Source organism: Ictidomys tridecemlineatus, chromosome 2 (assembly GCF_052094955.1).
Source record: "Ictidomys tridecemlineatus isolate mIctTri1 chromosome 2, mIctTri1.hap1, whole genome shotgun sequence".
NCBI lineage: Eukaryota > Metazoa > Chordata > Mammalia > Rodentia > Sciuridae > Ictidomys > Ictidomys tridecemlineatus.
The window spans coordinates 14,711,643-14,733,132 of record NC_135478.1 but is presented as its reverse complement, the minus strand read 5'-3'; the positions used below and the strand labels follow the sequence as shown (position 1 = coordinate 14,733,132).

The 21,490-nt window shown below is 53.3% G+C and overlaps 2 protein-coding genes across 5 annotated transcripts in view; both read left to right on the top strand.

Moving 5' to 3' along the window:
- The first annotated feature begins 353 nt into the window (after positions 1-353).
- Positions 354-9,494, top strand: Fkbp8 (FKBP prolyl isomerase 8). Of its 4 annotated transcripts, none has more exons than XM_078037875.1 (9): positions 354-507; positions 2,010-2,317; positions 5,129-5,298; positions 5,387-5,475; positions 5,776-5,996; positions 6,406-6,578; positions 8,022-8,099; positions 8,504-8,635; positions 9,007-9,494. In XM_078037875.1, the coding sequence occupies exons 2-9, from the start codon at positions 2,035-2,037 to the stop codon at positions 9,091-9,093; spliced, it is 1,233 nt and encodes a 410-aa protein (XP_077894001.1). In that variant the 5' UTR covers positions 354-507; positions 2,010-2,034; the 3' UTR covers positions 9,094-9,494. The 4 variants fall into 4 exon arrangements, with proteins under 4 accessions (XP_077894001.1, XP_077894000.1, XP_077894002.1 ...); XM_078037874.1 differs by having other exon boundaries at positions 374-528; XM_078037876.1 differs by lacking the exon at positions 354-507 and adding an exon at positions 693-715.
- Positions 9,495-19,606: 10,112 nt separating this feature from the next.
- Ell (elongation factor for RNA polymerase II) overlaps positions 19,607-21,490 on the top strand; it is a 66,599-nt gene continuing 64,715 nt past the window's right edge. Inside the window, exon 1 of the mRNA XM_005332993.4 lies at positions 19,607-19,769. Coding sequence (XP_005333050.1) covers positions 19,635-19,769 — 135 coding nt within the window. The 5' untranslated portion in view covers positions 19,607-19,634. The remainder of the gene's footprint in view (positions 19,770-21,490) is intronic.

The following is a 21,490-nucleotide window of genomic DNA, read 5'->3' as shown; positions in this document are numbered from 1 at the left end:
CGTGCTTCCCCTTTAGGGCCTTAGGTCCACTTCTGTAACTAGGGCTTCGGGGTGTCATCCGGCAGGCAGTCTCATAGGTGCCTGGACCCCCAAGCCATCTACTTCAGGAAACATTTAGTAGTGTTTTCCCAACAGCCGCCAAGGTAAGAGTGCATGGAGAAGGGTGTTTATCCCCATTTTACAGATGCGCAGGGTGAAATTCTGATGGGACCCAGGCACAGCACTGGGCTGCGCGGTAATCACGGGCGTTAGGATTCCAACCCTTGGCCCACTCGCCCCCGCCCCAAAAGGCCCAGAAGCTTCTGCCCCTTTAAGAACGTCCCGCGGAGCAAAGCAGGAAGGAGGCGGAGCCTGCTCCCGGGACGGACGTGTGTGAGAACCAGTGGACGCGGCAGTCGCGGCGGCGGCGGCCAATGGTCGCGGCGGAGGCGGGGCCGGGCGCCCGAACCTGGTTCCCGAGGCGCGGCGGCAGCGGCTGGGGGCGGGGAGGGGGGCGCAGGACCCCAGGTGGGGGTCCCGGAGCCGGAGGCACGTGTCCCGGGGCGCCGGCGGGGTTGCGCCGGCCCTGGGCGCTGCCCTGGCCTGGGCTGGTCCGGAGGCCGGCGCGGCGGGGGCCGTAGCCGATGGGCGGGGCGAAGGGCCGTGGGGGAGGCGAGCTGGGGGCGCGGGGGTCGGCAGTGACCTAGGGGGCGCAGCCAGGCGCTGGCGGCCGGGGGTAGGGGCCGCGGGGCGCGGAGGAGAGCCGGTCTGGCGGCTGCAGACGCGGACGTGCTGGGCTGGGGGCGCCCAAGGGGTGCGGGGTCGGGGCCCCAGATTAGTGGCGTCAGACCGGCCTGGGGCGTTGGGGGCTTGGGTGGGTGGTTGACGGAGGGCCAGACCCAGGTAGGGGGCGTCCGGAGAGCGTAGGGCGTTATGGGATTGGGAGCGAGACGTCTGGGGACACCCGGGTGTTTACGGGGCGACAGCGCCGCCGTGGGGGGGCTGGCCCTGACTAGGGGTGGTGGTGGGGGAGGCCCATTTGTGTGGGCGCAGGGGATTGTGGGGGTGGGCGCTGGGAGGGTCTCAGAATGGGGCTCCGATCCCGGAAGGAGCCTGGCAGGTGAGGATTATAGAGGAGGGGATGCTGTGGGTGAGTGATGGCTTGGTCTCCTGAGCTGGGGGCCTAGCTCCGATTGGTGATAGGACAGATAGAGGTGGGGGCTCCCTACAGGCCTTGGGCAAGGGAGACAGGCCTGGGGCAAGGAAAAAGCTGTGGAATGCCTGGGGGGGGGGTGTCTCTCCTCTCCAAAGGCTGCTTTGAGAGGTTGGGAAGGAGGCTGGATGGCTAGAGAAAGGTCTCCCTTGGCGGGCTGGTAGGGGGAGATTGAGGCTGGGGTCATTAGCTTCAGGGTGTGGAAGCATAGGGGTTCTAGGTGATTTGGGCTGGTGCTGGTGGTTGTGGGGAGGGGGATCTCTTTGGGAGATGGGACAAGTGGGAGTAGAAAGCCCTGGTAATGATTCAACTTCACAAGTGGCTCAGAGGCTATAAAAATGGCTTCCCCGAGGCCTCAGGGGCTGTTCCCAGCCAAAAAAACAAACAAATGAAAAAAACCCAGTGACTCTTTATTGACATTTAATCAGATAAAGCCCCAGGGATTGGAACCCCACATTTCAATTCTGCCCCTGCAGTTGGCTTGCTCTGGGACTTTGGGCAAATGGCTATGCCCCACTGGGCCTCAATTTCCTTTTCTGTAGTTGGGGGTGGAGTTCCCTACTTCCTGGGGTGTTTATAAAGATTAAATAATAATTCGTTCTAATAATAGATAACACTGATGCTCAGGGCTTGATGAGTGGGTTGTTAATTTCTTTCAACAAGCCTGGGTTTGTTGTTATACCCACTATATAGATGAGGAAACTGAGGGCCACAATTCCTGAGTCACACAGCAGGCGATCAGCTTGCAGGGAGTGGGTGGTGTGGATAATTTGAGAGGCTAGGTGGGATTCTTACCCCCATCTGTAACCCTCCTCAGGGCCAGTTCCGGTCCCCCCAGCAGTATGGCATCCTGTGCGGAGCCCTCAGAGCCCACTGCCCCACCGCCTTCTGTCCCACCACTTGAAGACTTCGAGGTGCTGGATGGAGTTGAGGATGCAGAGGGTGAGGAGGAAGAGGAGGAAGAGGATGATGATGACCTGAGTGAGCTGCCACCTCTGGAGGACATGGGACAGTCCACTCTGGAGGAGGCCGAGCAGCCTGGGGCCCTGGCCCGAGAGTTCCTGGCTGCCATGGAGCCAGAGCCTGCCCCAGCCCCGGCTCCAGAAGAGTGGCTGGACATCCTGGGTAAGGAGCAGGGGTGGTTTGGGTTGTGCCACAGCCCAGGGTGCAGAATGACCTTGGACCAGGCCTTCTCATCCCCTGAGCCTTGTTTCTCATCTCTGCTGTGAGGGTTGAAAGTAACCTGGTAACTATGGTGATTGTCAGCCAGTGACAACTGCTTGAGATGCTTCATGTTCATGAACTCCATTCATTCTCTCTCTCTCTCTCTCTCTCTCTCTCTCTCTCTCTCTCTCTCTCTCTCTCACACACACACACACACACACACACACCATGTGCTGTGTCTCTTTTTCCCAGAACTGTTAGCAGCAGCGGCCCAGAGAGGCTGAGTCACCTGCCCAGAGCCACACAGCTATTGGGCTGATTGCCAGCGGCTCCCAACCCCTACTGCATCTTTTCTGGGCAATTGTCTGAATGGTGCCAATCCCAGAAAAATGCCCCCTGAGGTCAAATAGATCTGAAGAATGTCCTGTTCATCCCTCTGGCTGGTTTACAGTACTCATTACTATTCTTTTTCTCCCCATGGTGCTGGGGATTGAACCCAGGGCCTCACACCTGCTAGGCAAGCTCTGTACCACTGAACTGCACCCATAGCCCTTTTATTTTGTTTGAGACAAAACAAAATAAAAGGGCCTAAGGGTGTTGCCCAAGGCTGGCTTTGGAATGTTCCACCCTGTCTGACTTCCTTACTGTTCTTAAATGCTTTATATCTGTGAAGTACCATTAGCAATTATTGTTATATTTGGGGGAGGATTTTTTATTTATTTATTTATTTTTTGCTGCAGTTCTGGAGATGGAACCCAAGGCCTTGAATGTGCAAGTGCTCTACCACTGAGCTCCTGCCCAGCCCCTCCTGAGCTTGGGGCCTGGGGGAGGGGGCCTCATTATCATTCTAAATGTTCAAAGAAGTCCTGCAAAGAAAGACACTCAGACTTTCTCTTCTCCCTTGTGCTATTTCAGAATTCTGAAAATAAGAGAAATGTTAATATTCTGTAGAAAATATGTTGCCACTAATCCTGATATCCGACATAGTGAATGATTATTGCTCTTATGATAAATGATCCATCATCACCACTGTTGATAATACCAGTGGGCTGCGGGTGTGGCTGAGTGGTAAAGCACTCTGGGTTCAGTCCCCAGTACAGGGAGGAAAGAATTTACTCCCTCCCCAAAACCAGGTAATACTTCCTGAGCGCTGGCTCCACACCAGTCCCGTGTGGCATGTCACTGGATCTTTCCAGCAGCCTTTTCTGATTCCATCTCTGTTAATGGAGAATGGGCTCCATGAGGCCAAGACACTTGCCCAAGGTCACCCAGCCTCCCTAGGTGTGGTAGAGTTGGGCAAGTTGTTTCCCAAGGGTGTTAAGTGTGAGAGCTGTGAGCTCCCCCTTGGAGCACTAGTGTGACACTGTATTTGTGCAGCCTCCAGGCAGGGACTGTGCAGCACCTTGGGAGAGCACTTGCCTAGCGTGTGGGAAGCCCTGGGTTTCGTTCCGAGCATCTCAGAAAACCGAAGAAGAAAAAAAAAAAAAAAGAATTGGGGTTTTCATTTTCCAGACACAGAATCAGCCCTTGAGGGGATGTGGTTTGCCCGGAGTCCACCCTAGGAGAGGAGGCAGGGCCTGGCCGTGACTGTGACTTCCAGCCTGTCCGTCATCAGAGCCCACAAACCTTATGACCCAGGGGTCTGTCGGATCACTGGGTCTCAGACTGAATGCTAGGTGTGTACAAGTAGGGGTGTAGCACAGACATTTAGAATTTTCTAGAATATTTCAGAATAAGGATGGCTTCATCAGTGTCTCTAATCTTTAGGCTAGAATCCACTCAGACTTGCAGAGTATTCTAGAGCATCAGAATGTGGCAGGGTGTAGGCCAGCGTGGGAACTGAGCCCCTGGCCACAGACCCTGGCTGCCCTATTGCTCAGCAGTCTTTGCCCTCGCTGCCCTGGGGCTCTGTTTGGAGGAAAGCTGGGGGAGCTCTGAGGAAGGCCCAGCTCAGGTCACCTGCCCTCTCTCTGCTCTGTTGTCTGCTGTCTAACGTGGGTGCTGGAAGCAGTCATCCCAGCAGTTGCCGTGGGGTGACAGTGGGTGGCAGGCTCTTAAGTGCCTTTGCAGGGGTGCTGAGCCTTGTGCCTGCTCAGCTGGCATTGGCGTTGGCTGTTTGGTGGTTCCTGGGATGGCCTGGGGCATGGGAGAGACAGCAGCCGGAATGGCTGAGAGTGTGGACAGTGGTCTCCTGAAGTCACGGGGGCATCAGGAGCTACTTTTGCTCACAAGCCCTTTGACTCTGTTTGTTTAGTATTTAAACTCGGTGTGTGTCGTGCTTCCGTAGAGACGTACTCGCAGCACAGCAGTGGTTACAAACCAAGCAAGGGCTTGCTGGGTGCCCCTGGGAGGCCCTGTGACTGCCTCATTTCATGGCTGGGTAAACTGAGGCCCAGACATCCCAGGGCTTGGGTTTGAAGCCGGAGGAGGGGCCTACTCCAATGTCTCTTCTGGACCTCTCTGTCTGGAACAGCTGTTGGTCACTGAGCCAGTTCCCAGCACCAGCATCGTCGCCCCTAAATCTGTCCTGTTGGAGCTGGGGAAGTGCCTCAGTGGCAGTGCACTTGCCCAGCAAGGCCCTGGGTTCCATCCCCAGCACCAGAAAACAGATCTGCCATGCCCACTGTCCAGCCTTCTTGGGTCAGCCAGCTTGGCAGTGGCAGTGTGGTCATCACGTGTTTAGCTCGCACCCTCTGCAGCCAGCAGAGCTTGGCGGGGGCTTGGGGACATAGGGCCACCCAATGACAGGTTCGTGTCCCTGCTTCCTGGCAGGGAATGGGCTGTTGAGAAAGAAGACACTGGTCCCAGGCCCACCTGGCTCAAGCCGACCTGCCAAGGGGCAGGTGGTCACCGTGCAGCTGCAGATGTCGCTGGAGAATGGCACACGGGTACAGGAGGAGCCAGAGCTGGTGTTCACCTTGGGCGACTGCGACGTCATCCAGGTTGGAGAGGGAGGAGGTGGGTGGGGGCAGGATGGGCACCTTGCCAGGCTGGGCCGTACCTGAGTCCCTCTGGCCCTGTCCACCCCAGGCCCTGGACCTCAGTGTCCCCCTCATGGACGTGGGCGAGACGGCCATGGTTACTGCTGACTCCAAGTACTGCTACGGCCCCCAGGGCAGGTGAGCGCCACCACATGGGTCCCAGCCAAGTGGGGGACGCTGTGGGATGTCCCCCGGCTCTCCCCGTCTGCCTGCTCGCTTTATAGAAGAGGCGACTGAGACTTAGGGAAGAACACCTGCTAGCCAAGTCACGCAGCTCAGGGGTGGCAGGGTGACTTCCCTATTTCACTGAGGAGGGGTGTCGATGGGCACAGCTGGAACTTGAGGCCCTTCCCTCCTGCCCCAGAGTCAACCCAGCGAGCCTGGGGCGAGGGCCAGTGCCGCCGGGTCTGAGTGCGCCCGCCTGCCCCACCTCCCCAGCAGGAGCCCCTACATCCCCCCGCACGCGGCCCTGTGCCTGGAGGTCACCCTGAAGACGGCCGTGGATGGGCCTGACCTGGAGATGCTGACAGGGCAGGAGAGGGTGGCCCTGGCCAACCGGAAGCGGGAGTGTGGCAACGCCCACTACCAGCGAGCGGACTTCGTGCTGGCCGCCAACTCCTACGACCTTGCCATCAAGGCCATCACGTCCAGCGCCAAAGGTGACCGACTGGCTCTGGGTCAGATCCCCACCACCGCCCCACAGAGGTGTTCCTCCAGCTCAGCTCAGAAGCCCCCAGCCCCGGGGTCCTGGGCTCGGAACCCTAAACCCTCCAGATGGTGCCCCTCCAGCCTTGATGTACCCGAGGCCAGTGGGAATGTCGCGAAGGCGGGTGAACAATGGGCCATGGCAGGTGGCATCAGTCCCTGTGCCCCTCCAACACTCCCTCCATGAGGTGCCAAGAATCAGACGCTGGAGCCTGGGGAAGGTGTGGCCCTGGCCCCGTGAGACGGGAGGACCCAGCTCCCCGACCCTGGTGGATGGCAGCCGACCCTGGTGGATGGCAGCCGGCGCGCCTCAGAGGCACGGGTCCTGGGGGCTGGTGGTGCAGTGACCACTGTCCTCCACAGTGGACATGACTTTTGAGGAGGAGGAGCAGCTCCTGCAGTTGAAGGTGAAGTGTCTGAACAACCTGGCCGCCTCGCAGCTGAAGCTGGACCACTACCGCGCCGCCCTGCGCTCCTGCAGCCTGGTGCTCGAGCACCAGCCCGACAACATCAAGGCGCTCTTCCGCAAGGGCAAGGTGGGCTGCCCAGCCGAGTCCCCAGCCCCGTGACCGAGAAAGACAGGCGTCAGCCAGCTGAGCTTTCTAGGGTGCAGGTGGGAAACAGGCCCACAGAGGTATAGGGGTGTAGCCTGGGTCCCGCTGACTGGTTGGCTGAGGCTAGACCTAAATCCTAAATCCCAGCTTCTCGGGCCCCTTGCTTCTGTCCCAGGGCGGCTCTCCCTTGTGTTTCATCCTCCGAGGCTCTGTCTCCTTCTCCTTCAGAGCACAAGCTGAGTTCTGGTCATGGCCCTTGGGACCCTGAGTCATCTGGTTGTCCCCTTCCTCCAGTTCCTCTGCTCTCTCACCTCCTGCTCCTCTGCGTCCCCCAGCCTCCTCCCTGCTTGTGTCTAGGCCCCTCCTGCCCCAGGACCTTGGCCAGGCTGTGCCCTGTGCCTCAGGTCACTGTACCCCAGGACCTGCCTGGGTCTCTTAGATCTGGTTCAGGTTTAGTTTTTCTTTTTTGGTGTGTGTGGTGCTGGGGGCAGAACCCAGGGCCTCACACGTGCCAGGCAAGCACTCTTCCCTGAGCTGCACCGCCAGCTCCTGTTCAGGATTTTGCTCTGATGTCACCATTTCAGGAGGCCCTCCTCGCCTGCCTCCTCCCCTGCCCTGTCATCTCTTCATTTTTGCTGTGTCACCTTCTGATAGGTAGCACATGGAGGTGTCTTGCCTGTCTATCTGCACTCTAGGCAGTGGATCCAGGGCACTTGCTGAGGCTGGCCTCGAACTTGCAATCTTCTTGCCTCAGCCTCCTGAGTCGCTGGGATTATAGGCCTGTGCCACCATGTCTGGCTGTTGTCAGCTGGTTTCTAATTTGGGGTGGCAGTAGCATCTACTGTTTGAAAGTGAAAGAAACCCACTTGAACAGGTTCAAGCAAAAAGGAGAGATTGTTGGTTCATGAAACTCTCCTGCCCAGGGTAGCTCGCTTCAGGCACAGTGAGATCCAGGCATTCCCAGTGATGTGGGGATGCTGTGCCTTTGTGCCACGGACTTCCCTCAGGCTCCTTAACCCTCACCCCTCACCCTCACCCCAGCTCCAAAAAGCTCCCCAAAGCTCCGGAATTTTATTCTTTTCCTTAGCAACTGGCTTCCCAGTGGTACTGCCCCATTCAGTCTGGATCTCACTGACCTCCTTGGGTCACATGCCTGGCCTCAAGTCATTCACTGTGGCCTGAACTTCCCTCATGGGAAGTTCCTTGAGGCCATGAGGGAAGGGGGCACCCAGACGTCCAGCTCAGGCTGAGCCAGACACACAGGGAGAGGGGCGGGTTTGGACGGGACAGTGCTGTGCCAGCTGTAGCACTCAGAAGCCAGGGCCGTGGGCCTGTACAGAGGGGGCCAGGTGCTTAGCAGGACTGGGCCTCTTGAAGGAGAGCAAGCCTGCCGTGGTCCCCAGGCATGGCGCCCTTTCCCCACAGGTGCTGGCTCAGCAAGGCGAGTACAGTGAGGCCATCCCCATCCTGAGGGCAGCCCTGAAGCTGGAACCTTCCAACAAGGTGAGCAGGACAGGGGTGTCCCAAGGACTTGCTTTGTGGGGCTATCTGGGAAGTCTTGCCTGCAGTCTGCCGTAAGTTTTTCTTCATGTGGCTCTCTGGTGTTCCCAGTGGGCAGGGGATGGGCAGCTAAAGGCCCCTGGCCAGCTTGCTAAGTCCCCGTGACCCCACATGGACAGGCTGGACTCATGCTGCCAGCCCTCCCCGGGCTGAGGGCACCACCTTCCTGGCCAGGGCCTGTGTCCTTGGCCTTCCCTCTGGGACCTTCCCCTCCCTGGCTGTCTCGTGCTCTGCACCGTCTACCCCATTCCTTTGGGCAACGGGGACAGCAGCCCCCCTTTGGTGAAGCACAGAGTGGGCAGACGGAAGCCCCAGGTCCCAGTGGTGCCCACGGCCCCCTCCCACAGACGATCCACGCGGAGCTGTCCAAGCTGGTGAAGAAGCACGCGGCGCAGCGCAGCACGGAGACAGCCCTCTACCGGAAGATGCTGGGCAACCCCAGCCGGCTGCCGGCCAAGTGTCCCGGCAAGGGCGCCTGGGTGAGCAGTGCGTGGGCACGGAGGTCCAGGGCCCGCAGGTAGAGAGTGGGACGCTTCTCATCCCGCACCTGCCGGAGTGCTCTGTCACCGGCTGTGCCGGGGAAGCTGGGATCGCAGAGGCCCAGCCCTACGCTGACCAGCGCTGAGTCGGGTGGATTGGTGCTGAGGGACCTGGGTGGGGGTGGGGCTCTTCTGGGACAAGGAGGTGACCTGGGTGGGAACTTGGGGTTTGGGTTTCGGTGAGTGAGGAAAGGCGTGGCCAGCAGGGCTTTGCCAGGAGGTCTGTTTGGAGCATGGTGGGAGCAGAGGCCCAGGAAGCCGGTCGTGGCTGCCCTCCGCCATCTTGGTCACCTTCTCCCCTTTATTCACAGTCCATCCCGTGGAAGTGGCTATTTGGGGCGACTGCTGTGGCTCTGGGGGGCGTGGCACTCTCTGTGGTCATCGCTGCCAGGAACTGAAGGACCAGGTGGCTGCCACCCCCTCTGCACACCGTGGACCCCCCCTGCACTCCTCACTCCCCGGCTCCCTGTCCTCTGTCCTCTGTGGCCTGGCTCCCTCCTCTGGGTCGGGGAAGCAAGGATCGGGGGTCACAAAGCCCAGAGAGCAAGAGGGACTGAGACCCCACAGGAGGCAGTGAGGGGCAGCCCAGAGGGAGGGCCTTGTCCCTGCAGACCCAGCTCCGCTTCCCCACCCCTGCCCATGGGGTTCGGTCCCCCGGGGCCGGCCTCGGTTTCCCCTCCTAAGTAGGCCTGGGGGCAGCCCACCCCGCCCAGTTCCCACCTGACCGCCAGCCCTTCCTGCCCTGCCTGCCGCCCTCTGTCCAGGCTCCCCCACAGTGAAATAAAGCCTCCACCCGCGCTGCGGCCTCCGGAGCCTCTTTCATTGCCACTTGGGCTGGGGTTCATCCAGGATCACGCAGCGCTGTGGGCTAACAGGGCAGGCTAGAGCGGGAGTCTCCCCTTGGGGCCAAAGACTTCTTTACAGAGGGAGGAACAGCCTGGAGAAGTGGGGTGATGTAGCAGGGAACCGCCCACCCAGCTCCACCTGTCACCTGGCTCGTGAACCTTTGTTCTCATCGAGGGTCAGGGACCCCAGCAGGCCCTGACACGAGCCTGGAGGATCACCCCTTGCTTCAGTGATGTGTCACGGGCACCGGGTTCCTGGCCTCCCAGGACCTGGATGAGCAGCTGGGGTGTGAGAGTACTTGCCCTGGATTTCATCCCCAGCCCGGGAAAAAAAAAAGATGGGACCCAGGAGAAGGGTGTGAACACCTGAGTGGGGGTCCAGGGGTGTGGCTGGGGATCCAGGAAGACTCTCCCAGGTAGTGCTGTGCACTGAGACCTCAGTGGCCACGGGGTATGCTTGTTCGTCCAGCCAACAACCCTTTCCATGTGGCAGCACGATGGGTGCAAAGGCCCAGGGGCAGGATCAGGCCAGCGTGTCGGGAGGTTGGTGAGGGTGGGTAGCCAGCAATGCCGGACTGTGCAGGGCTCCGGGCAGGAGCTACCTCCAATCCCACTCGACTCTCCCCACCACCTGGGACTGGAAATGCCTCCTGTGAGTTACCCACCATGACTGCCTGCATGGGTAGAGCCAGCATCGGGCCTCACAGCTCATTGGCTCTTCCTGCTGCTCCATCCTGCCCCCAGGAATGAGGAGGTCCCCAAAAGTAGACCTCCACAGGTACCGTGTATACCTGTCCCCACAGGACCTGAATCTGTGCCATATTTCCAGGCCCTTTCTTTCTGCCATTGGAAGGGCTATGGGGGGGGGGGCAGAAGGCCACAGGTGACTTGAGCCTGTGCCTCCTTTCCAGTGTCAGTCCCCTTTGGTGTCTGTCCCCTAGAAGGGGCCTTCCCTGGAGGCGGGGCTGCAGGTCCCTCAGTCAGAACGCCGCCCTGCCTTTCTCATTCTCACTGACCTGGCCAATGCCCAGTTCTCAGGCACCGGCTGGGCAGCTGATCCTGGATGGTTGGGTGACTTTCCAGCTGGTCCTATGTGACTGTCACTGCTGTCATTCCCAAGTGCTGACCGTGCGCTGGAGAAGCTCCAGTACTGGGCTCCCTGTTCTTTGACCACTTTTGTATATTCTGGGGACAAGTCCTTTGTCCCAGAAGGGATTGTGACTTCTTTTCTCACTCGTGGCTCACATTTAATTATATCTCCTAAAAAGCAGATGTTTAAAATTACAATGAAGTTCGTTTTTCAGTTTGGTTTTTCTTGTGCTTCCTGTGCAGGCAGTGTTTGCTGAGCCCAAGTTTGCAAGATTTTCCACATTTATTTTTTCCTTTGGTGTGTGTGTGTCTGTGTGTGTAACTGCAGGTCTTGCACATGCTAGGCAAGTGCTCTATCTCTAGCCACACCCCAGCCCTTAGATTTGTTTTCTAAATATCAGTCTCAGTCCATTTGTTGTTGCTAAAACTGCATACCTGAGACAAGAACATTTATAAAGCAGGGAGGTTTAGCTCTCAGTTCTGGAGGCTGGGGAATCCAAAAGCATGCTGCTGGCATCTGGCAAGGGCCCCTTGCCTGGTAACTGGCGCTGGACATTGCATGATGAGGCAGCAGACCTGCCAACTCTGCTCTCTTTCTAACAAAGCCAAGGCAGGGGCCCCATCATGACCCCATCTAATCCTAATTACTCCCCAAAGGGCCCCCTGCATCAATGTAGGAACTTGAGGATTCTTCCCAACATTGCACTGTGGGGGACATTCAAGACATCGCAACCCTCTGTGGCTTAGCTTGGCCTATGATTTACTTTGAGTTCACGTTATGTTTCAGGTTTTGTTTGCAGTGCTGGCGCCGGAATCCAGGACTCTGCATGCCAGGCAGGCACTCTGCCACTGAGCCCCGTCCCCATCCCTGAGTAATATTTGTGGTGTGAGTTTAGGGTTGAGGCTGGTGTCTATAGAGCTGTCCATTTGTGGTGTCTGTGTGTGTGTGTGTGTGTGTGTGTGTGTGTGTACATGGACACAATAACTTCATTTTATTTATTTTTTTTTTCTGTGGCCCTGAGGATTGAACCCAGTACAGTGCCTCACACATGTGAGGCAAATACTTGTTAACTGAGCTACAACCCCAGCCCCTCTCCATTTGTTCTTGAAAAGTCTGTGGGGAAGACTTTGTTTCTCCTAGCTGTGACTGTGGAGTTTTGTCAAATCAGCTGGCCACTTGAGCATGGTGGCACACTCCTCTAATCCCAGCAGCTCTGGAGGCTGAGGCAGGAGGTTCAAAGCCAGCCTCAGCAAAAAAAGAAAGAAAAAAGAAAATGGGGTGGTGGGGTGTATCTGGGTTAGGTCTGTGACCCCTGGGCTCAGTCCCCAATACTGCATTGAAAAAATACAAGCTGTCACAGCGTCACATGCCTGTAACCCCAGTGACCTGTGAGGCTGAGGCAGGAAGATCCCAAGTTCAAACCAGCCTCAGCAACTTAGCAAAACACTCTTTCAAAATAAAAATAAAAAAGGGTGGGGATGTGGCTCAGGGGTTAAGCACCCCTGGGTGCAGTCCCTGTTACCAAAAATAAGTAAGTAAATGAAATAACAGCTGACTACATGGCATCTCTTCTGGGCTCGGCTCTGCCCCTTGGGTCTTCTTGTGCCCTCAGCCCACCCTGTGCTCTGTTCTGTCTCCTACACTGTCCTTTATTTTCCATCATTTCCCCCCTGGGGATCCAACCCAAGGCCTTGAGCATGCTAAGCACTTGCTCTACCACTGAGCAGCTCTGGCACCTTCGGTCCCTTAGGGTCCCTCTGGGAGTCACTGGGAATCAACTGTAAAGTGCAGAGTGCACCCGACTGGACTGGTGCAGCCCATGGCTACGCATCCCTAACTCAACTCTTCAAGTCTGTTTTGCCGTTTGGTCTGTAGATCCAAGTCACCAGCCAGGTCGACCCCAAGGAGGTCACAGGTGCCAGGAGGTTATAGGTGCCCTGATCCCGAAGCCTTCTGCATTTTAAATACTTCATGTCGGCTGATGTCACTATGTTGCCCAGGCTGATTTTTTTTTTCTTTTGGTACTGGGGATTGAACCGAGGGGCACAGAACCACTGAGACACATCTCTAGCCCTTTTTTGTATTTAATTTAGAGAAAACTCTCACTGAATTGCTGCTTAGGGCCTCCATAAATTGGTGAGGCTGGCTTTGAACTTGCGATTCCCCTACCTTAGCCTCTGAGCCACTGGGATTACAGGCTTGGGCCACGGAGACCGGTGCCCAGGCTTATCTTGAACGTGTGGGCTTAAGGGACCCTCCTGAGTGCCACGTCCTGAGTAACCCGAACTACAGGTGCGAGCCACCACACCTGGCTCCAGACTGTGACTGCTATTGTCTTTTCCCAGGTGAACTCACAGAGGTTCAGGGAGCCTGCTGGCCAGCTGCGCCCAGGGGTTCCTCCCACATTCTCCTCCACTCAGCGGCCTGGCTGGCTCCACCCTCCCAACCTTTGTTACAGAACTCCTGTGTCCCCGATGCCCTGTCCCTGCCCTTCTGTGACCCTCCAGAGCCAGGTAGCCCCACCAGCTCCAATATTGACCTGTGCCAGCTCTGCAGATAAACTGCTGGGCCCAGACAGGGGATTGTTGGGTCAGCATCCCCCCAGGCTGGTCCCAGGGGAAAGGTGGCAGAGAAAGAGCCCTGCACTCACACAGGCTGGAGTCTCCGCAGCCCTCAGAGCCCCTGCAGCTTTGCTCAGCCTCAGTCTCCTCATCCGTGGAATGGCCTTATAGCTGGATCATGGGCATTGCATGAGGTCATTTATTCACTCAAAATTCTTTTTTTTAAATACCTTTATTTTATTTATTTATTTTTATGTGGTGCTGAGGATGAAATCCAGTACCTCACATGTGCTAGGCAAGCGCTCCGCCACTGAGTTACAGCTTCAGCACTTTTTTTTGTTGTTGTTGTTACTTGGAATTGAACTCAGGGGCACTTGACCCCTGAGCCACAACCCAGCCCTATTTTGTATATTATGTACAGACAGGGTCTTACTGAGGTGCTTAGGGCCTCGCTGTTGCTGAGGCTGGCTTTGAACTTGCAATCCTCCTGTCTCAGCCTCCCAAGTTGCTGGGATGATAGGTGTATGGCACTCAGTTTTAATACACACACTCACATACACACAAACACACACGTATATACTTTTCATATTTTTTAGTTGTTAATGGGCCTTTATTTAATTTATTTATATGCCATGCTGATGATTGAACCCAATGCCCCACACATGCCGGGCAGGTGCTCATCCACTGAGCCATAACCTCACTCCCTTATTGAGCATCTTTACTCCATGCCAGACACTCTGCTGGGGAGGGATGTTTTTTTATTTTTATTTTTTGGTACTGGGGATTGAACACCCAGGTGTGGTTTACCACTGGGCTGCCAAGGATTACAAGTATGCACCACCATACTTGACTCTTCTAGTATACATTAAAAATCATCTCTAGGGCTGGGGATATAGCTCAGGTGGCAGAGTGATTGCCCAGCATGCACAAGGCCCTGGGTTCAATCCCCAGCACCACCACCACCAAAAAAAGAAGCGTCTCTATATTCCTTACAATACCTAATACAATGTAAGTAACTGTTGGGTGAACAGTCATTGTGCTGGATTGTTCAAGGACTCATAATAAGAAAACATTCTGCATGTGTTCAGTATAGATGCAATGGTTATTTTCCCAAATATTTTCAATCCATAGTTGGTTGAATTTTAGGATGTGGAACCTGGGGATGTGGAAGGCTGCCTACATAAAAAGGGACCCTGGCGTTGGAGGCAGGCTGGAGAGTATTTAAGAGGGCTCTGGATCAGAAAGATTCCAAGTTCAAGTCCCAGCTTGTCTATACCTCACTCCTCCGAGCCTCGGTTTCTCCATTTGTAAGCGAGGTACTAGGAGTGTCACACGGCCTCGTAGGAGAGCGGTGACAGCCAGGATAATGAGTGAAGGCGCTGGTTTGCTGTGGGGCAGAGGAGGAGGCACAGAACTAAGGAGATCCTCTGGAAGAGCAGAGAGGTGCTTGAACTTGTCTTCCTCACTCACCTCAAAATCGTCATCCTATAAAGAAACAGAAGGGGCCTGGGGTGTGGCTGAGCAGTAGAGCGCTTGCCCAGCACATGCGAGGCCCTGAGTTTGAGCCTCATCACCACGTAAAAATAAATAAACAAATAAAATAAAGGTATCGTGTCCAACTACAACTAAATAAAATATTTTAAAAAAATGAAACAAAAAACCCCCATACAAAACAAAACCAAAAATTTTATTCTGGAACCGCCCTCTGTGACCAGTGAAATGGAAAAGCCCCAGGAAGTGGCCACAGGTTGGGAGGCTGTCTGTGCCCTGGACAGGCCAGGGCTGGTCTCCAGTTTCTGCTGCCTATAAACATGAAACGAAAGAGGGACAAAACGGGGTAAATCCTGTGGAAAACAAGCACCTCCTCAAAAGGTCTAACGTAGAGTTGTCATATGACCCACAATCCCATTCCAAGGCTTATTACTAAAAGAAGGAGAAACACCCATCTACACAAAATCAGGTACGTCTGGCCTGGGGGTACAGCTCAGTGGGCATGAGACCCTGGGTTCCACCCCCAGCCCTGCAAAACAAAACTAAGCTAAAAAAACAGAAATAAAACCAAGAAAAAAAAAAAAAAAAGCCCTGTGTACGTGAATGGTCAAGAGGCAACATTCATAATAGTGAAATAGAAAGAGAAAAAGCTGCCCAAATGTTCCTTCAAGGATGAATGGACAAACAAAAAGGGTAGGTTCCTACAATGGAATAGTATTCAGTTGTTAAAAAAGGGATGAAGCAAAACATTCACTGGAGAGAAGATAGCCTAGTCAAAAAATGATGCTTAGCAAAACTGGAAGTCCATATGTAGCAAAATGAGATTAAACCTCTATCTCTCACCTTGCACAGAAATCAACTCAAAGTGGATCAAAGACTTAGACAGAGACCCTGAGCCTAATAGAAGAAAAAATAGGCCCAAATCTTCACCACGTCAACCTAGGATCTGACTTCCTTTTTTTTTTTTTTAAAGAGAGAGTGAGAGAGGAGAGAGAGAGAGATATTTTTTTTTAAATATTTATTTTTTAGTTCTCGGCGGACACAACATCTTTGTTGGTATGTGGTGCTGAGGATCGAACCTGGGCCACACTCATGCCAGGCGAGCGCGCTACCGCTTGAGCCACATCCCCAGCCCAGGATCTGACTCCCTTAACAAGATTCCTAAAGCGTAAGAAGTAAATTCAAGAATCAATAAACGGGATGGATTCAAATGAAAAAGCTTCTTCTCAGCAAAGGAAACAATAATGTGAGGTGAGAGACAACAGACTGGGAGAAAATCTTTACCACAGGCACCTCCAATAAAGCATTAATCTCTAGCATATATAAAGAACTCAAAAACCTTGACACCCAATAAAACAAACCACCCAATCAATAAATGGGCTAAGGAACTGAACAGACACTTCACAGAATAAGAAATACAATTGATCAACAAATATGTGAAAAAGTGTTCAACATCTCTAGCAATCAGAGAAATGCAAATCAAAACTACTCTAAGAGTTTGTCTCATCCCTTTCAGAATGGCAATCACCAAGAATACAGGCAACAATAAATGTTGGTGAGGCTGTGGGGAAAAAGGCACACTCAGACATTGCTGTTGGGACGGCAAATGGGTAAAACCACTACAGAAAGCAGATGGAGATTCCTCAGAAGACTGGGAATGGAACCACCATTTGACCCAGCGATCCCATTCCTTGGTTTATATATAGCCAAAGGACTTAAAATCAGCATACTACAGTGACACAGCCACATTGATGTTTGTAGCAGCTCGATTCACAATAGCTAGGCTATGGAACAAACCCTAGATGTCCCTCAATAGATGAATGGATAAAGAAAATTTTTAGTTGTAGATGGGGATATAGCTCAGTTGGTGGAGTGCTTGCCTTGCATGCACAAGGCCCTGGGTTCAATCCCCAGCACCACAAAAAAAAAAAAAAAAAAAAAGAGTGAAATTATGGCATTTGCCAGTAAATGATTGGAGTTGGAGAATATTATGTTAAGCAAAATAAGCCAATCCCACAAAACTCAAAGGCCATTTGTCTTCTCTAATATGCGGATGCTAATTCACAGGCCTGGGGCACTAGGGAAGAATAGCATTACCTTAGATTAGGTAGAGGGAAGTGACGGATGTGGGCATAGGACAGATGGTAGAATGAAACAGACATTATTACTGTATGTAAACAGGGGTGCGCATGTATTGCTCTGGTATAATGACTTTAATTGTTTAGGGATAGTACAGCTAGGTCATATGGTGGTTCCACTTCTGGTCTTCCAAAGAAACTTCTCACTGATTTCCACTGTGGTTGTGGTGATTGATTTATAATCTCACCGTCAGTGTAAAAGTTTTACCCACACCTTCAGCAACATTTATCATTATTTGTATTCTTTTTATTTATTTATTTGCCATACTAAGGATTGAACCCAGGGGCGCTTTACCACTGAGCCATGTCTCCAGCACTTTTTTTTTTTTTTAAAGACAGAGAGAGAGAGAGAGAGAGAGAGAGAGAGAGAGAGAGAGAGAGGGAAGGAGGGAGAGAGAACTTTTAATATTTATTTTTCAGTTTTCAGCAGACACAACATCTTTATTTTATTTTATGTGGTGCTGAGGCTCAAACCCAGGGCCTCACACATGTTAGGTAAGAGCTCTACCACTGAGCCACAACCCCAATCCTCCATTTGTACTCCTTTGGGGAAGAGTGTCTATTTAGTTCATTACCCCATTTATTGATTGGGTTATTATTATTTGGGGGGTGTTAGGTTTTTTTGTGCTCCCTATATATTCTGAATATCAATTCTCCAGCAAAAGAGAAGCTAGCAAAATTTCCTTCCATTCTGTGGACTCTTTTTGCTTTTAAATATTTCCTTTGCTTGTGCAGTTTTTTAATTTGATGTTATCCCATTTATTAAATTCTTGGCATTATTTCCTGAGTTCAGGAGTCCTATTGAGGAAGTTGTTGCCAGCACTTCCCTGTTTGGGTGTTGACCCTATGTATTCTTCTACCAGTTTCAAAGTTTCTGATCTAATTTCTAGGTCTTTGATTTGTTTGATTTGACTGTTGTGCAGGGTGGGAAATAAGAATCTAGTCTATGGATAGTCAGCTTTCCCTGCAACATTTTTAAAAAGACTCTCTTCTCTCCAATGTATGTTGTTGGTCCTTTGTCAACAATCAGATGACTCTGGGTGGGTTTATCTTTGTGTCTTCTATTCATTCTATGTTATTGTCTGTTTTTATGACAGTACCATGCAATTTTTATTAATAGATCTCTGTAATATAATTTGAAGTCAGGTATTGTGACGATTCCAGCATTGTTTTTATGGCTTATAATTGTTTTGGCAGGCCAATTAGGGGATGTGTACTTCAATAATAGGGTGCGTGGCTAGCATGTGAGAGATGTTGCGTCCAAACCCTGGGTGGAGGGTGGGGTTGGGAGGGATTGCTTTGGCCATTCTGGGTTTTTTTATTCTTTTTAAAATTTTTTATTTTAATTTTTCAGATTTCGGCAGACACAACATCTTTGTTGATATGTGGTGCTGAGGATCGAACCCAGGCCGCACGCATGCCAGGCGAGCGCGCTACCACTTGAGCCACATCCCCAACCCCAAGTTTTTTTATTCTTCCAAATGAATTTCAGGACTATTTTTTCTAAAAGTTCTGTAAGGAATACCATTGGTATGCTGGTGGGGATTGCATTGCATCTGTAGATTGCTTTAGGTAATATGGCCATTTTAACAATGTAATTCTGCCCATCCATAAACACAGGAAATGTTTCCATTTTTTTTTTTCTAGTGTCTTCCTCAATTTCTTCAGTGCTATAATTTTCATTGTAGAGGGTCTTTTACTTTCTTGTTTAGGTTTATTCCTAGGGTTTCTTTATTTAGGTTCTTGAGAATGGAATTTTTCCTAATTTCTTTTCAGCAAAGTCATTATTGGTGTCCAGGCATGTTATTGGTTCTTATATATTGATTTTCTATAGTGGAATTGTACACATTAAATAGATGACTACTTTTTAATATAAAACAGCCTAGGTCTAGAGGTTAGGACCATACTACAGCATTTGCCTGGAATGTTCCCAGCCCTAGGAAACAATCATAAGCAAAAAAAAGAAAACAAAAAAACAAAAAAAAAACAAAAAACAAAAAACTTAAAGACTTTACTACCAAGTTGTATTTTGTATACTTTCTTTTTTTTTCTGCTCAGAAATACAGCTGTACTCCACCATTGCTCAGGGCGATGGTGTATTCTATCATTTTACAGTCTATTCTTTTCACAAACAAAGTTTAGAGGATCCCTCTTCTTCCAACCCTCTAGTAGCTTCAGGTCCTGGAATCCCAGCAGCCCACCTTAAGGGAAGCCGCATCAGCAGAACCCAGCGTCCATCGCGCGACTTGTTTTCATAGCCACGCCCACTAACCTGGCTAGCTTCTGCCCCCCGCCTCCCACGTGTTTTGCGCTGTCCCTGCCCCCTCCACGCCCTCGCTGCGGCTCCTAACAGAAGCCAAAGACGGAAGACCGAAGAGATCTCATAAATAATGCATCACGTCAGAGGCTGGGGGCGGGGTTTTGACGCGCCCGGAGGAGTCAGGGTCGTGAATAATACATATGGAGGCGGGGCCTGGAGGGGTGCGCGTGTCAAGGCGGAGTTCAGGCACGGAAGTGGCCTCCTCTAGGGTCTGCAGAGGTGGGACCTTCAGCATATTATGAATATGCAGAACATTGGGGCGGAGACTATGAACCTTGTTGTGCCCGTAGAGGGCGTTGCTTTTTATGTCTTATGAATAATGCAGAACGTCAGCGAACTGTGCGAGAGCGACTGTTAGCTTCTTGGGCTCTTGTGGGGCGTGGCCAGCCGCACCTCATGAATAATGTAGCACGTCAGAGGGCGGCGGGGCGGGGCGTGGCCGTCGCGCCGGCGCTGGAGCCGGGAAGGGGGGGCGGGGGAGCGATGGTCGCAAGATGGCGGCGCTGAAGGAGGCTCGGAGCTACGGGCTGTCGTGCGGGCGGGTGAGCGACGGCAGCAAGGTGTCTGTGTTCCACGTGAAGCTCACCGACAGTGCCCTGAAGGCCTTCGAGAGCTACCGCGCCAGCCAGGTGAGCGGCGTGGGGTCCGGTGCGCTGTCGGGGACGTCGGGGCGCGGGCCGGCCTCGCGCGCCCCTCACCGCGGCGCCCTGGCGGGGAGCGCAGGGTCCAGCGTGCTGCTGGCAGGTCCCTGGGCCAGCGGTGTCCCTGGCCGGCATCAGCCCGGAGCGCCGGGAACCGCGGTCTTCGTAGGTGCTACTAGGCGATACCGGCGGACAGTCCGTGGCAGCCGAGGGGCCGGAACTTGGCCGGGAGGGGCGTCAGTGTTGGCACCTGGAGGCGTCCGGGGCCTTTCCTGGCCCGCCCGGTACCTGGGCAGGAACAGGTCTGCCCACCTGGTGGGGAAAGGGAGAGGACGGTGCTCTTCTGGCCTGGTGTGGTGGTGGGGACTTGGGCTTCTCTGTCTGGACACCTGGAGGGGCAGTTGGGTGGGGGTGACTGGTGTGTCTTCCTGGGAAGCAGCTTTTCTGTGTCCCAGGCAGGGTGGGTCAGGGGGCGCCGCTGACCGGGCACCTGTAGGGGCCTGTTCCATCTAGGTGGAAGGCTGTGTCTGTACCGGGGCCTGTGTTTGGCGCTTTCCGATGACCCTGTCTCTGGATACCATCGGAGGGTGAAAATGTTTAGGGAGGCAGTGATGTTTTCCTGAAGGTAGTTGTGTGGGGTTGGCTCCCCGCGGTGTTTTTCCTCAGTCTTGGAAACCCTGGTGGACCTGGAAGGAGGCTCTGGCCACCATACCTGGTGGTTAACTCTCAAACTTCTCTGGCCAATTTGGGCCCATCTGGGGAAGTTTGGAGTCTTTCAGTTCTGCCACCTGGCTGGGGGGTGGGGAGACTGCTGGGTGTACCTTCTTTCAGGTCTAACTTTGGGGCACATCTGGAGTCGTGATCAGAAGTCTGCCTCTTCCCATTTCAGTTTATGTCATGGGCACCCTCTGTCTTGTTCCCAGATCAGAGTTGCAGATCCCCCAGTGATTAGGATCTGAGAGAAAGGAAGGAGCACTTTACCTCTTTTCCTGGAAAGTGAGGACTTCATAATCATAAGGCGGCTGGGGTTGTGGGGGGATGTCTGTCTCAGGTTCAGGGAGGCCCTGTGTGTGTGTTTATGTATACTGAGCATGGGGGGGGCCGAGGGCGGGTGAGGAGAGAGTAACTAGGAAGGAATGTGGCTTTCTTCCTGCCCCGGACTTGTTCAGCACCATTAGCTAAGCTGGGAATTTCTTACCCTGTTTTGTGTTCCCTCCCCTGTCCTGGAGCCCACATCTCCTTTGCTTCTTTCAGCAGTTTCCTTCCTGTCCTTGTGTTTCAGTTTTCCCCCTCATAGAATGGGGATTTCATCTTTTTGGAAGAGTTCCTTCTACCCTTGTCAAAAAGATTCCCCAAGACGAGGCTAAGGCGCCCCTGCAGGTGAGGAGGAGAATTTAATGATGGTTTCAGGAGGTGGCAGTGGCTGCCCAGTGAGCATCTTGGGCCATTCTTCCTGGTGAAATTGCAGCCTGGAACCTTTTTATCTGTGCAGTCTCCCCCGCCCCCCCAAGGTACTGGGGATTTAACCGAAGGGTGCTCTATTACTGAGCTATTATCCTGAGCTCTTTTTTATTATTTAAAAAAAATTTTTGAGACAGGCTGTCCTTAAGTTGCCCCGGCTGGCCTCGAACTTACAATCCTTCTGCCTCAGCTTCCTGAGTAGCTGGGATTATAGGCGTGCACCACCACCTTGCCTGGCTCCCCTGGGC